At 40.2% G+C, this 18,032-nt stretch overlaps 1 protein-coding gene and 1 long non-coding RNA gene across 34 annotated transcripts in view; one reads left to right on the forward strand and one right to left on the reverse strand.

The window, feature by feature from the left end:
- Positions 1-6,893, reverse strand: part of CCDC66 (coiled-coil domain containing 66) — a 44,340-nt gene extending 37,447 nt beyond the window's left edge. For 5 of the 33 annotated variants that reach the window (XM_072720694.1, XM_072720714.1, XM_072720719.1 and 2 more), the window contains exons 1-3: positions 6,794-6,893; positions 4,406-4,470; positions 3,750-3,775 (exon numbers count right to left, since the gene is read on the reverse strand). Coding sequence is in view for 9 of the 33 variants with exons in the window: in XM_025986146.2 (XP_025841931.2) it covers positions 3,750-3,775; positions 4,406-4,470; positions 6,794-6,804 (102 nt within the window). In the remaining 24 variants the exon portion in view is untranslated. Of the gene's footprint in view, positions 1-1,557; positions 1,690-3,749; positions 3,776-4,405; positions 4,471-6,793 lie in introns of all 33 variants that reach the window. The other 28 variants (XM_025986146.2, XM_025986107.2, XM_025986116.2 and 25 more) reach the window with 19 other exon arrangements.
- Positions 6,894-6,966: 73 nt separating this feature from the next.
- LOC140593928 (uncharacterized) overlaps positions 6,967-18,032 on the forward strand; it is a 35,990-nt gene continuing 24,924 nt past the window's right edge. The window contains exon 1 of the long non-coding RNA XR_011994366.1: positions 6,967-7,233. This is a non-coding gene — a long non-coding RNA (uncharacterized lncRNA). The remainder of the gene's footprint in view (positions 7,234-18,032) is intronic.

Below are 18,032 nucleotides of genomic sequence, written 5' to 3' on the forward strand. Positions count from 1 at the left end.
CAGGAACTTATAAGACTCTCCTTGAACTATAACTGGCTCATAACTGGTCTCCCTTTTACAATTTGTCCTTCACCTAACTGTCCAAAGTCCTATCCTACACACAAATTATACTATACAGACTCAATACTTTAATCCTCCCTACACAAAAATCAAGGAGTTCAAACTCTTTAAATATACATTTGAACTCTTTAAGACTGTAATCTACTCCAAGTTTTATGCTCTGTACTTCCCCAAGATATGTACTATTCCCCAAATGCAAATTATGCTTTCTATCCTAGTGTTTTGCCCACTATTTTCTGAGCTTAGAATACACTCCCCTACCTCCTTACCTATAAATACCCACCTCATTTTTAAGTTCTAATTAAAATGTCACCTCCTTTTACGAAGCTTTCCCTAGTCTCCTCACACCACAAAGAGCTGCTCTTTGCAGTGCTCTCTGCCTTTTATAACCCTACCATGGCATATTTACATTCTATTTGTATTACACAGTTATTTACCTGATACCCCCACTTCCAGAAAATAAGGCCTAGGTTTTACTCTTTTTCTCTCAGTCAAGGAAGAATTACAGTCAAGAATGGCACACCACTAAAACTTTACAGCTTCAATAAATCATTGTCAAACAGAAACCTACTAATTGGAGCTCTAAGTAGATTTATCTTGCTACATTCCACCTATAAAAGAAAAAATACACCAAAAAATCTTCTAAAAGTATTTAATTAAGGGGGTACGAGGGTGGGCAATGACCTGGCTTGAGGTCAACATACATTCATTCAGCTCAATTCTGATTACTTTGGGGGGTAGGGGCAGTGCAGAGAAAGAGGGAGAATCCCAAGCAGGCTCCATGCCTAGCTTGGAGCCCAATGCAGGGCCTGATCTCACAACCCTGAGATCATGACCTGAGCCAAAATCAAGAGTGGGATGCTTAACTGACTGAGCCACCCAGGCAGCCCCTGATTACTTTTTGTAGCTAAACACCAGGAAAAAAAAAAAAAACAATGAATGGAGCTAGCAAAAGATCATGAACTACTAAACATTCAATTATACTCAGGTTACTTAATAATAAGAGCAATCTAGCCTAAATAATTCCCCAAGTATTTACTGGATCAGATGAATTTTAACAGCTCAAAGAGTCTTCATGTCATAAACATTTTTATATAGCAAGTTGCTCTTTTAGCTAATTTTAATTCTACCAATGTTTTTCAAAATATAAACAATGTTCAATGTATTTGTTTAATACTGGCTGAGTTTACCATTTATATGGAGCCAAGATCCCAAGGCCAGAAAGAAGCAAAGTATTTTAAGATATAAAATATGATACCTAACACTAATATTGTATACATCCTTTAGTGTCACTACTCTGATTCTCTCATGTAGAAATACCTGTGGAAAAAAAATCTTTTAATGTTTTCTATTTCCACAAATTTGTGAGAATTTTAAGCATAAGAGTTTAGAATTTGTAAATTACTCATGACACTGAACCATTAATATTTCTTTCATTTCTCCTCCTATAAGCTTAAGAAATTAAGCTGTTAGCCATCTTTACTTCTTATTCCTTACCACAGATTTTTAAAATTGCAGAAGGGATTTTGAAAAGTAAAGAAAGTACTCTGACCACACGTGTTAAACTTGATGATGAAGAAAGTTCAGTTGTGTTTAAAGAGCATACTATGATGATGATAGTAATTCAACCTGTGAGAAAAGGGAAAAACAGAACTGTAGGTAGATGCTGTAGTCACTCAGGAACTTCTCCCAGTAGAAAAAGAAAAGCACTATGAAAAAAGAATCCATCAATAACTTATGGAAAAGAGAATCCAACATATAGCTGCAGAACTGAGATTTGGGAAATTAAAAAACAGATTTAAGCAAAAGGAAAAAGACAAGCACTACTGTTTTTGTTTGTCTTCTGTAAAGAGCAAAGAAAGAAATGAGGAGGATCTTAGCAACTCCGATAAATAAGGGAAGAGAAGCTCCTTGAAATAAAATCAATAGAGAAGGGAGACTTAAATTGTATCAGTATTTTCTTCCAGCTTTATTAAGTTATAATTGACAATTATAAACTATTTAAGATATACAATTTAACATATGCATACACTGTAAAATAGTCACCACAATCAAGTGAATAACATATCCATCACTTCACATAGTTACCAGCATCAGTATTTTGAAGTCCTCAAAGCAAGAAAAATAAAACGAAACAATTTGCTCTAAGACAGTAAATAAAGATCAACATCAGCTGACACATTATTCTGGAAAAGAATCCTAGGATAAAATATTTCTAGACTGTTAATATAATCTTTAAGTTCAAAACTAGAAGATCACCACATATTCTAGGTTGGTTACAAAAACAATGACATGTCTTCACAAATGTGGTGACTAAAGCAAATGCATTAAAGACATCAATGCAAGGGGATAAAAGTGAGAGAAAATAGAGCCGAGGAAGATGGAAATCAACTACAACAAGCAGCTTTTTATCTAAGATCTCAAAAACAGGTGCTGTATTTGTTAATGTAAATCAAATAAAATAATGAGTTGCAATATTTTAAGAGTAGGACCTTGGACACCTGGGTGGCACGGTCGATTAAGCATCTGACTCTCGGTTTCAGATAGGTCATGATCTCAGGACCGTGAGGGAGAGCCACAATCCTCATGTGGGGCTCCACACCCAAGTGTGGAGACTGCTAACAGTCTCTTCTCCCTCTGTCCCTCCCCCTCTCAAGTAAATAAATAAAACTTAAAAAAAAAATTTTTTTTTAATAGTGCAGGAACAGGAAAAATATATACTATTCATATTGTAACTAAAAAAGCACCCAAGATATATGGCTATATACCATATTTGGAAAATAACTTTTATAAAGGGCAGCATATGGAATTACTCTGTATCATCACCCATTTATGCTGGATACTCAAGCAACTTCACTTTGATTAAACCTGGAAAAAATAGCAAAGCCATCAAGAGCTCAGAGGTGGAAAATGCCACATCATCAAATTGAGCTCTATTCAAGAAACACAAATAAAGACTAAGATGCTACAAAGAAAAAAAAAAAAAGATGCTACAAAGAGGAAAAGGAGGGCTACAGTTAATAATGGGAGGGTTGAAATTTCTGCTGATATCAATCTAAAACTGGAAAAATAGGGAACAAGAAAAGTAGGATATTGAAAAGTTGTTAAAGTGGTAATGTATTTTGTTGAAAAAGGCATTTTGGGCTCCTGAGAAAAATAATTTAAAAGGAAAACTATCATTAAGCTCAAGTACAATCTATTAAGGAGAAAGCAAAATGCATGTACGAATTTGTGAATCAAACACAGCATTTGGTGTGGGAAAATGGAATTTGAGTATGAAAAGAAAAATATTTTCATCTCAGGAACTGCACTGTCCAGCAGAGTAACTACTAAATTTATTTTTTAAATTAAAACTTCACTTCCTTTGTCACACTAGCCACATTCTAAGTGCTCAGTAATCACACATGACTAGTGCTGGCTACCATCTTGGAAAACATTGATCTTAGGACAGTTCCACAGTTCCATCATCACAAAAACACTTACTGGACAGCACTGATCTAGAGAAAGAGGTTCTGTATGGCTTTTTAAACTGAAAAATTATGATTCCTTTTCTATGAAAGGACCAACCTGAAATCAAAAGAGCAGTAACTTCCCACACCCTTTAAAATATATTGACAGGATTTATTTTTAAACCACTGTAAAGAAAACCACATTTTACATTCAAAAACAGTTCAGGTCATTTGGCTTACCTTCACAGAATTTTTTGATTTACATTCTACAAAAGAAAACAATAATTACTGGACTATCAACAAAAACATACTAAGGCAGTTATAAAAGAAATTTTTAATTAGCATGGTTTTAAAAAGATATTTAGCAGAAATATTAACCCCCAAAGCATTAACTTTAGGTCCTATTTGAGTGTTCTAACTTTTACAGTGTAGTTCAAGTATTCCTATTTCATTTGTTTATTTTCCAAGGTAAAACTACAAACAGAGAAAAAGAAGATGAGAATGAGAGGATTACCATAGTATACTGAGTTTTAAAATTAATACTAAAAATGACTTTGGCAACTGTGGTCTTACTACAAATTTAATTTTCTTGAGCAATACATCTTAACATGCACAGAACATAATTACATAAACCTCACCTAATTGTTGATTAGGCAACATATTAAATACGAAATACACTGGAGCATTAAATTTTATGAATAAATACTGACAGTGGTAAGCAATGATGTATTCTGACTTTACTTGGCTAAAAATAAATCTGAGAAAGTTAGTCAAAAACATCTTTTCGCAAAGTATCATTTAAATATTACTCTACAAGCAAAAAGTATATTAAGCTTGTATAATTTTACGTAGGAAGTTAAAAGTTAACATTTTAGATTTCTGATAACACATCATACCATATGGAGACAATATTAACTTGGTTTTTCCATCCAATAATTCAGTTTCAAGCTTTAAGCCATCTCTGTAAAATAAAATAAAGTTTGTCATTTTTAAGAAATAGCAATATTTTAAATAGAAATGGCATGCTCATTTGAATCTTGAAAGTAACTATGGTCTTTTGAATTCATATATAAATCTTGTAAATATTTTTTTTAAAATCTTGTAAATATTAAACCATTCTTTAAAAAAAAACGTTTTTCAATCCAAGATAAAACTAAGCTCTAGAAGGAGAAAAATGCCTGAAACTTTCTAATAATGCAAAGAATTCGTTATGTTTAACATGAAAAGTCATTTTTGTTAAACTTCATTTTCTTACTAGTAAGCAATAAATTCAATCATCATAGCACTACTTAACTTTTTTTAAGATTATTTATTTATTTATTCATTCATTCATTCATAGAGACATAGACATAGAAAGAGAGAGAGAGAGAGGCAGAGACAGAAGCAGGCTCCATTCATTCATAGAGACATAGACATAGAAAAAGAGAGAGAGAGAGAGAGGCAGAGACAGAAGCAGGCTCCATGCAGAGAGCCTGACGTGGGACTCGATTCCAGGTCTCCAGGACCACGCCCTGGGCTGCAGGCGGCGCTAAACCGCTGCGCCACCAGGGCTGCCCGCTCTACTTAACTCTTAAAACTGTTTTTTTGCTGTTACCAAAACTCCTTACCTAAGTTACAGGAGCAAAAACATATCTAACTTTTATTAGTTTCACGATGATCTCATGACTAACCCATTCTATGGCAACCTACAGCGTTAATTTGAGAGTGAGCTATAACACTGCCACCAGGATTATTAACTTTTTTGAGTACAGTGACAGTTTGTTACTATCACAACAATAAATCTGTAATAAACTTTGGCTGCTCTAATTGACTTGTGCATGTCCAATGCAAGAGCGCAAAGTAACAGCAGACACTGCCAAGGAAACTTGTACATAAGATCCTAATAAAAACTCCACTGAGAACAAAAATAGTCCACATTTAATACATGGCTTCCCAAAAGCGGGGCGGGGAAGGGGGAAGGTGTGTGTCATTAAACATCAAGAGGAACAAAAATGAAGTCCAAGAGACATAATTAAATCAAATGGGCGAAACAGAGAAGAGACACATTGGGAAAGGTCTCCCTGGGAACACATTTGGCAGCGTTGCTCAGTAGAGGACATCAAAATACCTCCACTTAATTGAGATAAAACACGGGGGGGGGGGGGGGGGGGGGGGAACGGGTTTTAAACCCTGTTGCAGGGCAGCCCCGGTGGCGCAGCGGTATAGCGCCGCCTTCAGCCCGGGGCGTGATCCTGGAGACGGAGGATCGAGTCCCACGTCGGGCTCCCTGCGTGGAGCCTGCTTCTCCCTCTGCCTGTGTCTCTGCCTCTCTCTCTCGAATAAATAAATAAAATCTTGAGAAAAAAAAATATTTGATTAAAAAAAAAAATAAACTCTGTTGCAGGGTAGTCCCGGTGGCGCAGCGGTTTAGCGCCGCCTGCAGCCCGGGGTGTGATCCTGGAGACCCGGGATCGAGTCCCACGTCAGGCTCCCTGCGTGGAGCCTGCTTCTCCCTCTGCCTGTATCCCTCCCTCTCTCTATCGCTCACGAATAAATAAGTTTTTTTTTTTAAAAAAAAAAGCCCTTTTGCGGGGTTAAGACAATTCACGTTTATGTCGCTGAAACTGAACAAACGAATGAACCCAAGAAGTAGGTCTGTTCAACATTACTGCACTGTCCACTCCCTGAGGGGACATGGTATAAAACACCAAGTTCATTTGATAAACGAGGTGCAGCTGTCGGAACTTGGGGGCCTTTTCATCTTTTCATATTAAACGTCCCAGGGGAATGAAAACCCTGCGACAAACAGCCCTTTTCCTTCAACCACTACTTAACAAGTAGGGTCTGTGAGGGGCCAAGCACTGGCAGCGACCCGGTTGCTTGCGTTGGCGGCGCGAAGCGCATCTGGGCGCTCCCCACAGGCCGCAGAGAAGCGAAAGCCAGAGCCGCACAGGACCAGCGAGCGGCCTGGGCCCGGACTCCTCCCCGGAAGCCGCGAAGCTTTATCTCTCCATCTGCCCTCCCCGCTTATCGCCTCTTCTCCCTCTCCACCCTGAGGTCAATGTGAGGGCAAGAACCAGGTTCCGGGCAGATTTACTCCGCGTTACCATGTGGAAAGGCGATGGCGGCAGCAGCGGCCAAGGCCGAGGCCGTCCTGGGGCCCTCGCCCCCTCACCCGCTGTCCGCCTCAGGGAGCCGGGCCGCTGACGGCGGCGCAACGTGGGAAGGGGTTCCACGAAGGGCTCCAAGGGACCACCCAGCCTCACCCGCCTCAGCTAAAGACGGCTCTGCTCCGCCCGGCTTACCCCAGGTTCATGGCCTGACCTCTCGCTCTCTCCACAGGACGCTCCAGCCGCCTGTGTACGCCGGTTGCCGCCGCCGCCGCAGCCGCGCAACAAGCGCTGCGCCGATTGGATACAGTGATGCCGGTGAGCTGGGAGAACGGACCAATCAGAGTTGAGCGTGCTGCCGGGTGCGCTCGGAGGCGGGGCTGCGGGGGCAACCCGCCTAGTTGGCGGCGGTGGATTCGGGCGCTCTACCCTGAGGCTCTCTGGCTGGCCCTGGGCTCCTTCGTTCTACGGAGTTGTACCCCCCCCGCCCCCGCCCCAGTTCACTCGGAGCCCTCAGAGGCGTGCCTCATCTCAGGTGGAGGTGACAAAAATGTGGAGAAACAAAAAGCATAAACTTTTTAAGAAACGGACATTTTCCATATTTGTAAGAAGAGAGGTTAAAATTTGGGAGTAAGGTAAGTTGGAGGGCTGGGCGTTGGAGAGAGACTCCTAGGTTGAGGGCAGGATTTCTCTTGTTTGTCGCTCGGCATGAAGCCTAGTACATTAGACCTCTTTTTATTTTATTTTATTTTATTTTATTTTATTTTATTATTTTTTTATTTATTTTATTTTATTATTTTTTATTTTATTTTATTTTATTTTATTTTATTTTATTTTATTTATTCACGAGAGACACAGAGAGAGAGAGAGAGAGGCAGAGACACAGGCAGAGGGAGAAGCAGGCTCCACGCAGGGAGCCCGACGTGGGACTCGACCCCGGGTCCCCAGGATCACGCCCTGGGCTGAACCAGCTGGGCCACCCGGGCTGCCCAGAACTCTTTTTTTTTTTTTTTTTTCCAGAACTCTTTTTAAATTGCAACAATCACAGGGGATCCAAGCACTTTGTCTATTATTTGAGCTTTACAAAATTACCCGTGAGGCACCGAGCTTAAGCAGCTTGCCCAAGGACTATGAAACCATTTAACCCCAGACCCGGTGTTCCCAACTAGTGTTTTACGAGTCTAACTGCGGTTCATTCTTAAAGATACAAATGTAAACATTATTTCCTCCGAGAACCTCCTCTGGAATCCATTAGTGGGTAAATCAGGAACCTATTCTCTGCTCACCCCACCCCCAACCCCTGCCCTTTTGATCAGAGTACTAATCCACTTAAGATCCTGTGTCAAGAGTGAGCTGCAGACGGGCAGGCGGTTGGTGTCTTACCTCCATAGCTGAGCGCCTGACACTGAAGGGTGTAGACAGTAAATAATTGATAAATGAAAGAACAGTAAAAAGTAAAAAATGTCACCAACTTTACTAAATTTTTCTGAATGCTATTTTGTGCTGAGGATTTTTTTAAAGATTTTATTTATTTATTAATGAGAGACAGAGAGAGGCAGAGACATAAGCAGCGGGAGAAGCAGGCTCCCTGTCTGGAGCTGGATACAGGACTTGATCCCAGGACCCCAGGATCCTGACCTGAGCCAAAGGCAGATGCTCAATGGCTGAGCCACCGGGTGCCCCTTGTGCATGTGTGTGTGTGTGTGTGTGTGTGTGTGTGTGTGTTTTAAGGAATACTTATCTATGCATAGAAAAAACAAAAGACTAAAAGGATTTAAACCAATACTTTAACAGGAGTATTTCTCAGAGATACAGCTGTGTGACTTTAAAAATGTTACCTTGTTTCTAACTTTTATTATTATGAAAATATTTAAATAAACAAAAAATGACAGAAGGGTACAATGAACATCTAAATATCCTCTACCTAGATATGACAGTTGTTAAAATTTTGCCACATTTTCTTTCTCTTTCTTCCTCTCTCTACACACATGTGGGCAGGCACACCATACACTGTCCCCCACCACACACCTTTTTTTTGTATCACTATTTGTAAGTAAGTTACAGATGTTATAACACTTTACCCTTAAACACTAAAGCATAGAAATCCTAGGAATAATAAGTTCTCTTATAAAACCATGGCAAAATTATTGTACCTAGGAAAATTAGCAATTTCACAATAACATCTAATGTTCTGCCTGTATTTACCTGTCCAGGGGAATATCTTATGCCCAAGGGTCTTGGCATCAAGGTGTCTGGAGTCATTGGTCTTGGGAAACATATATGACAATCTCAACCTCATTAGGTTACTCCTTAGATGTTATCTGTTATGCTGGAAGACTCCAAAGAAATCATTAACTCCTTGACCTTTACAAGGAAGACATACATTAAGGTGTGTGTAGGTGGGGGTGCAGGTCCTAGCAAGAATAGAGGCAGCAAAAAAGCAGTCCTTTGTGAGGTCCCTTTAGCTTCCCTATCATAATATAATATTTGTCCTTTTGTGTCTGGCTTCTTTCGCTTAGCGTAATGTTTTGTTTTTGTTTTTTGTTTGTTTTTTTTTTATGATAGTCACAGAGAGAGAGAGAGAGGCAGAGACACAGGCAGAGGGAGGAGAAGCAGGCTCCATGCACCGGGAGCCCGACATGGGATTCGATCCCGGGTCTCCAGGATCGCGCCCTGGGCCAAAGGCAGGCGCCAAACCACTGCGCCACCCAGGGATCCCTAGCGTAATGTTTTTAAGGTTCATTCACGCTGAAGGAAGCATCAGAACTTCATTCTCTTTTATGGCCAAATAACATTCCATTGTATGTACATACTACAGTTTGCTTATCCATCCTTCTGTTGATGGACACTTGGGTTGTTTCCATGTTTTGGCTATGGTGAATAATGAACATTGGTTACAGGTATCCATTTGAATCCCTATGTTTAGTCAGTGTGTGTATATATGTGTACAAAGAGAGAGGAAAGAGAATTATAAGGAATTAGCCCACTCAGTTATGGAAGCTGAGAAGTTCCACGATCTGTAAACTGGAGACATGGGGAAGCCAACGATAGAGTTCTAGTTTGAGTCCAAAGGCCTGAAAACCAGGATTTACACCATGGTGTAAATCCCAATCAGAGGGTAGGATAAGAATAATGTCCCAGCTCAAGGAGTCAGGCAGAGATACAATTCCATTGCTTTCCCTTTTTGTTCCATCTAGGCCTTCAACAGATTGGTTGATGCTCAGCCACACTAGGGAGGCCCATCTGCTTTACTCAGTCTACCAATGCAAATGCTAATCTCATCCAGGAACACCCTGACAAATACACCCAGAAATAATATTTAAGCAAACATCTGGGCACCCTGTGGACCTGTCAAGTTGACACAAAGGAAATTCACCATTACATTCTGTTTTCAATTCTTTTGGGTATCTACATACACATGGAATTTCTTGGTCATATGGTATTTCTATCTTTAGCTTTTTGAGACATTAGCAAACATTTCCACAGTAATTGCTCCATTTTACATTTTTACCAGCAACGTACAAGGGTTCCAATTCTCCACATCTTCATCAACATTTATTTTCCATTTTTTGTTTGTTTTTAATTATAGCCATTCTAGTAGATTCCCTGATGCTCATAGTTTCTGCTTGTTTTGTTTCTTTTTTATTATTTTTTGAGATTTTATTTATTTATTTGAGAGAGATAGGTAGAGAGAGCATGATCAGGGGTGAGGGAGAGGGAGAAGCAGGCTCCTTGGGCTCCATTCCAGGACCGTGGGGTCATGAGCTGAGCCAAAGGCAAACTCTTTCCCCACTGAGCCACCCAGGCGCCCTTTTGTTTGTTTCTTGAGAGCTTCTTAGAGTTTGGAGCTGCCAGCTCCATCTTTTTGCTGCTGTCATTTCTCTTTATTCCCTTTTAATGTAGAACAGTCACCTGACCTGTAGAATGGCTCACAGTCAGATTTGTCTGATTATTTCCTCAGGATGTTGTTTAACTCGTGCCTCTATCCTCTATCTTTCCTGTAATCAGCAATTTAGACATTTTTTGCTAGGAACACTTTAAGGTGGTATTGTGTGGTTCACAGTATAGCACATAAGGTTGTCCTGTTACTGTGGCCAAGTTTGAAGACTTTAGGTGGTATCTGGACCATCTCTCAAGTGTAAATGTCCATTTTCCCTTTTGAAATTAGTAAATAATCTGAGTGGTTGATAGTTTGATACTGTGCAGATACCTTGTTCCCTAACAGCCCTTCACCTAACCGTGAGGGGTAATTTTTATTTTACATGTTCTGTAAGTCATATTTCGCATGGCTTTATATCCTTTTGTGTACTACTCTTCTGCACAACAGAGATGGGATATACCTTGCCCATGATCTTAACTACAGTACTGTGCTTCCCTCTTTTATAGAACTAGTCTCCTTCAATTTGAACTAAACAAGTAAGAAAGGGATGCCTGGATAGCTCAGTGATTGAGCATCCACCTTCAGCTCAGGGTGTGATCCTGGGGTCCTGGGATCAAGTCCAGCATCAGACTTGCTGCAAGGAGCCTGCTTCTCCCTTTCTCTATGTCTCTGCCTCTCTCTGTATGCCTCTCATTAATAAATAAATCTTTTAAAAAAAGAAATGTTTTCTTAAAGATAACAGCAGGTTTTGAAAATGTAGTTTTCTTAAAGATGACCATAGGTTTTTACTGAAGAAAGGAATATAAGCCATTTGGTTGTCTGATTCCCCTGAATTTAACTTTTGATTAACTTTAAGAGCACTGCAGAGACCCTCCTAACATAATAAAAAGCATACATCTTGCTTATCCAAAAATGAGCAAACATGGTTATGATTATTGAACTGTTGATATCTGTAGAAAAGCATTAGAAAAAAAATCTCCGTTCTTACTTTGCTCAGTCATCTAAATCCCACATGTGTGAATCATTTCCATTTCTTCATATACTGTATTTTCTTTTTAAAGGATTTATTTACTTTTTTTAGGACTTTATTTACTTTCTTGAGAGAGAGAGTGGCAGAGGGAGGGGGAAAAAGATAATCTCAAGCAGACTCCCCACTGAACACAGGGCTCCATCTCACAACCCATGAGATCATGGCCTGAGCCAAAATCAAGAGTCGGCTACTTAATCAACTGCACCACCTAGGCGCCCCTGTATTTTATTTCTGTATGAGTAAACGCTTTTTGTCAGGGAAACTGCTGCTTTTATCAAATACCCAATAAGTTATCTTCAAGTTAAAAAGGTGTTCTGTGTTTATTTTGCTTCTAGGAGTTTGTATCAGCCTGAGCCCAATCAAGAGAGAGAATCCAGATGGTAATTTGAACAAGGAAAATTTAATATAAAGAATTATTAACTATGTAATAGTTAATAGGGGTCTGGCATAATGAGAGATTGCTTAGTAAGAAATAAAGAGAACTCTAAAAAATACAAGAATAACAGATATAAGGTGTTTTCCCCAAGGAAAGACCCTCTTATCCCACAGGACTGAGATCCAGACCTTACTGAGGTCATGCCCTGGCTTATGTCAGAAGATCTTACCAGAAATCCATGCTCTAGGTTATTGGGGGAATCTATTCAAGGAGATATCTCTCCAGGGGCAGGTCACTACAAAACTGCCTAAGGCGGTTGCTGGGGCAAGCTGCTGATAGCAGGGTGCCATGGCCACCATGCTCTACAGAAGTAAGTGCTGAAGGGGACTTGTGCGCTGGGGGCTGGACCCTGGAGATACTGCCCATGTTGCATGGATCTGATGTTGGAGAAGCTTCCAGGGCTGCAGAAGCTGGAAAGTGGGGGAAGCTTCTTCCACTAAGATGTCGGATGCCAAGGAGCCTACCAAGTGAACACACTGGAAGCAAGGACAGGACGCTTTCCTCCCTCAGTATCTCTCTAGCCTCCTCTACTAAGAAAGCTAAACATGCTGTCAGCTACAAAAGAAAAATATTTAAAGAACCCAGATCCGTTTTTACAGAGACGTAAAGGATGAATGTGAAGCTGAGCCAACAAATTGATAACTAACATATATTTTTTATACCTACTGAGGCTTTCACTAGCACCATGAATTTAATACTAGTAGAACAGTCTTTCAACAAAGAGCTACAACATAATAGTAAGGTTCATCACTCCATGATCTGATGGACATTGAATACTAATTGATACAGGTGTGGATATAGCATATGCTGTTTGAGAAGATTATGTATTTCAGGTGTTTTTACATATTGCTGTCCACTTTAGAGTTCATTTGTTTAATAGCACTCTCCTTGAATGCTATTTTTATGACCAATTTATATTCTTAATAAAAACTGACTTTAAAAAAATTTAGAGAGTCACCTGGGTGGCTTAGTCGGATAAGTGTTTGCCTTTGGCTCAGGTCATGATCTCTGGGTCCTGGGATCGTGTCCTGCATCAGGTCTCCCTGCTCAGCGGGGAGTCTGCTTCTCACTTTCCCTCTGCCCTCCCCCCATCATGTGCAAATTCTGTCTCTCTGTCAAATAAATAAAATATTTAAACATAAATAAAATAATTTTTATATAGTAAAGCACACAGATCTTAGGATATAATTCAAAGAGTTTTTTGGTAAATGTATTTGCTCATTTAACCATCAGTTCAATCAACATATAGAACATTTCTGTGACCCCCAAAATTCTCTTGTACTCCTATCAAACCCTATCCCTTTCTGTAGACAATCACTGTTGTGATTTTAATCACCATAGATTTAGTTAGGTTGTTCTAAAATGTTAGAAAAATGGAATCATGCAAGGTGTGGCTCTTGAGCCTGACGGCTTTCAGTCAGCATAATATGTGTGAATTCATCATGTTGTGTGAGTATAAAAGTTTGTTCTGTTTTGTTGCTGAGTAGTGTTCCATTGTGTGAATGTATGACAATCTGTTGAATGTTTGGATCACTTCTAGTTTTGGAGTTATTACGCAAAAAGGCTGCTCTATATACTCTTGCACAAGTATCTGTGGATATATATTTTAATTTCTCAAGGGCAAATAGGAGAATTGCTGAGTCAGAGAGCAGATGTTTTGAAATTTTTATTAGAAACTACCAGACTGGGATGTCTAGGTGGCTCAGCAGTTAAGCATCAGTCCTCAGCTCAGGGTGTGATCCCGGAATCCAGGATCAAATCCTGCATCGGGTTCCTTGCAGGGAGCCTGCTTCTCCCTCTCCCTGTGTTTCTGCCTCTCTGTGTGTGTGTGTGTGTGTGTGTGTGTGTGTCTTTCATGAATAAACAAATAAAATCTTAAAAAAAGAAAAAAAGAAAAGAAAAGAAACTACCAGACTGTTTTCTGAAGAGTTTGTGTCATTTCACACTCCCAGTGTACAATAGCTTTCACATTTTCATCAACATTTGGTATTGTTGCTTTTCCTTTTAGCCACTCCAGTGGATGTGAAATGGTATTTCCTTGTGGTTTTAGCCTGCATTTCTGTACTGACTACAGAATGATTTTCAATACATTCACTCAGTTTTTATGGAATTTGCAAGGGGAGGCCCTATTATTGAGGGCTTTCTTCCCTTAGGTCTTTATAGAAGGCTCTATTAAATTCACTCCTGAAGGGATCCCTGGGTGTCTCAGTGATTGAGTGCCTGCCTTCAGCCCAGGGCATGATCCTGGAGTCCCAGGATCGAGTCCCACATCAGGCTCCCTGCCTGGAGCCTGCTTCTCTCTCTGCCTATATCTCTGCCTCTCTCTCTCTCTTTCTCTCTGTGTCTCTCATGAATAAATAAATAAAATCTTAAAAAAAAAAATTCACTCCTGCAGGGGCACCTGGTGGCTCAGATGGTTAAGTGTCTGACTCTCAATTTCACCTCCGGTCACAGAGTCTTAAGATCAAGCGCCATGCAGGGCTCTGTGCTCAAGCAGAGTCTGCTTAAGATTCTCTCTCTCCCTCTGCCCCTCCCCTCATGGTCTCTCTCTCACTCAAACTAAATTTTATTTTTTAAATAAAAAAATTCACTCCTGCAGTTCCACCCTAAGTATCAGACTACTTAGACATTTCTGACTGACAGGGTGTGGCAGTGGACCATTCTCTCTTCATTTATATTAAAATGTTATTATATCATGTATGTCAAGCATTAGCAGTTGGTGCAGGAGCATTTGGATTGATGGTGCAAACCAGTGGCTTCAGAACTGTATAACTTTGAGGACTGTATCAAGACTACCTAGAAGCTTATTTTACCATCAATGACTAAGGACCTTGCTGTCGACCTCTATAATTTTCTTCCTATTGGACATCAGCAGATCCACTTTTATGTGATTCAAAATAATTAAAACTATACTGGAAAGTTGCATCCTTGACTGATTGAAACTATTCAAAAGCCTTTCAGAAATACCTAACTGGGAAGACCTTCCTACATCCTCTATTTATGGAATTCACTTTTCTTCCTTACACACCATTACTGTCGAGTAGTGTTTGTGATTCTTTTGTGAGCACCACTCTACAGAGCCAGTTAATTAGCCATCTTCTCTGTCTCCAGGAATGGATACAAACCAAAGGAACAATATATTAGACAAAAGCAAAACTAAATTAAGTAAATTGTTCAGGTGTGAAGGGATGAAGGTCTTAATTGTGCAATTCTGAGAAATGTGAGAAATACCAAAAGAGCAGAGGAAGAAGAGAAAGAAAACCACTATAGGAATAAGTCAATTAACCCTCTCTGCCCTCAGAGTCTTCATATGAAAGATTAGATGAGCTGTCTAAGATTCCTTTCAGTTCCTAAGTGGATGATTCTAAATTATCCTCAGTTCTCTCCATGCCCACTGTTCCATCTCATTTAAAGCCCCCTACTGCTCTCCCCAGAACTATTCCAACAGCCTCCTAACTAGTCTCTATTTTGTGGTCAGAATGATTTCTAAAATGCAAATCTGTTTAAGTCACTCTGCTGTTTTAATTCTCACAATAATATAAAAACTCTGTTGCCCTTGCCATAAAATCCAAATCTCTTAGCACATTTACCAGCCGCATCTTGATCTTTCTGATTTTTGCTTCTTACCACTGCCCCTCAAACCCTGACCTTCCCTACACCAATCTCCCACTTCCTCGAAAGTAGCCACTCCTCCTGTCTCCCACCTTTGCATCACAGATTTTATTGGGTGCCTACTGTGTCCCAAGAATTGTTTTAGCCCAAAGGATAAAGCAGTGATCCAGGTAGACAAAATCCCTGCCCTCCTCAAGCTATTTCTTCTTGCTGGAGTGCTTTTCCTCATGGCACTTCCCTCCCTAAGCAACTTTGCTGAGTAACTTGTCCTGTAGGTCTTTACTGAGATGTCACATCCTCCTGGGAGGTTCTTCTTACTGCTTTCTCTCCTCATTTCTTTAGGGTGTATCCTCTATTTCTCAAATAATATTTGTTATCCTGTGTGACCATCTCATTGTTCCACTAGAGTGTACTCTGTATGACAGCATGGACATGCTGCCTTTGTTCATCATTTCCCCCCAAAGCCTGACACATGGTAATTTCTAAACAAATATTTGTTGGAAAGAAGATACATTAAAAAGGCTATAAGCCAATGACTACCTGCTAGAAAAGGAATGGAAAAGTGCTACATATAAATCTGTAATGGGGCAACAGGGAGACATAATTTACATATTAGGCATACCAAAGAAAGGGGTACACACAAGGATAAGTATAAGATGTAGCAGCAACCAAAGAGAGGTTAGCTAGGCAGCTCTGAGTCTTAAATTTGGGGAAAAAATCTCTGGTAACTCTTGTAACAAGGGTATAAGAGTAGAGATTCCTTCACTAACTCCCCAAGATGAAGTCACTAGCATGGAGACTTCTTCACTGGTCAATCTTAAAAGAGCACACAGAAGTAAAATGTGAAACCTTTGTGGAAAATGAATTGTGCTGGGACACCTGGGTGGCTCAGCAGTTGAGTGTCTGCTTTAGCTCAGGTCATGATCCCAGGGTTCTGGGATCGAGTCCCACATCGGGCTGCACACAGGAATCCTGCTTCTCCCTCTGCCTATGTCTTTGCCTCTCTGTCTCTCTTAAATAAATAAATAAATTCTTAAAAAAAAGGAAATGAATTGTGATATCAACTAATTATATTCATGACAGGTCATATACATGAAAGCCATTGTAGTAGGCAGAATGATGCTTCCCCAACCTCTCACCCCAAAAATGTGCCCAACTTTCCTAGAACCTTACGTGACACAGAGGAATTAAGGTTGTAGATAGAATTCACATTGCTACCCAGCTCACCTTAAAATAGATTATCTGAGATAACCTGAGGTGATCCAAAGTAATCACAAGGATCCTTAAACACAGAAAAGGAAGCAGGGGAGCGTCAGAAAAAGAGATGTGACAATAGAAATAGGTCAACTAGATGTTATGCTCTTGGCTTTGAAGATGGAGGAAGGAGACCATGAGCCAAAGAATTTAAGTGGCCTCTAGGAGCTGGAAAAAGCAAGGAATTGGATTCCCTTCTAAAATCCCCAAAAGGGGGCAACCCGGGTGGCTCAGCTCAGCGGTTTAGCGGTTTAGTGCCGCCTTCATCCCAGAGCCTGATCTGGAGACCTGGGATTGAGTCCTACATTGGGCTTCCTGCATGGAGCCAGCTTCTCCCTCTGCCTCTCTGTCTCTGTCTCTGTCTCTGTCTCTCTCTCGATCTCTTTCTCTCATCTCTCATGAATAAATAAATAAAATATAAAAAAAAATTAAAATCTCCAGAAGGAATGCAGACCTGCCAACACCTTGATTTTAGCCACATGAGACCAATAGCCAGACTTCGGATCTTACAGTTCACCCAAAACTGTAAGATAATTAATCTGTGCTGTTTTAAGCCACTAAACATGTGGTAATTTGTGAAAGCTGTAATAAAACTAGCACGTATGTTTACTCTGTAAGCATACCTCCTTTCTAGTAGAGCACCCAAAAAGAGTTGAGCCCCCAAATCTGAGATCTGATCACTGTTGTGATAAACAAACTGTAGCATTTGCTTTAGATCTATGAATGGCTTGGAGTGCCCTGATTTTCTTCATCACCCACTCTCCTACACACGTTTCACCACACACATGCAAACATAAAAACGTGAACACCAACCTGATTCAGAAAGATGTGGCCTACCACAAATATGCCTAAGATCCTTCTTTCACAATAGCATCTAAAGGGATGGTTTTCTCCTCCCTGTAAACTAGACTGCAGGCTCCTCTCTAGTTGTGGCTTCTCTTTTCCTTCGGGTTGGCCTGATATTCACCTAAACCAGTTTGTTCTTACATAAAAGTGTTGAAGAAGTTGGGAAAGGTTGTAGATGGTGCAAGGTCTCAGGCTCTATATCCTTTCTTCTGGGATTGCCTCTATTCAAGTGCATTAGAACAAAAGGACACTTCTAAGATAAAGCCAAAAGAAAAAAACGCTCTGGTTATAGCCAGTAACAGGGGTCAGGTGCTGTGAGAATTGGGGGTGGGACTATTTTTATCATTTGCAAAAAGTGTGCTGTGGTATCTCAGTA

The sequence above is a fragment of the Vulpes vulpes genome, chromosome 9, assembly GCF_048418805.1.
Source record: "Vulpes vulpes isolate BD-2025 chromosome 9, VulVul3, whole genome shotgun sequence".
NCBI lineage: Eukaryota > Metazoa > Chordata > Mammalia > Carnivora > Canidae > Vulpes > Vulpes vulpes.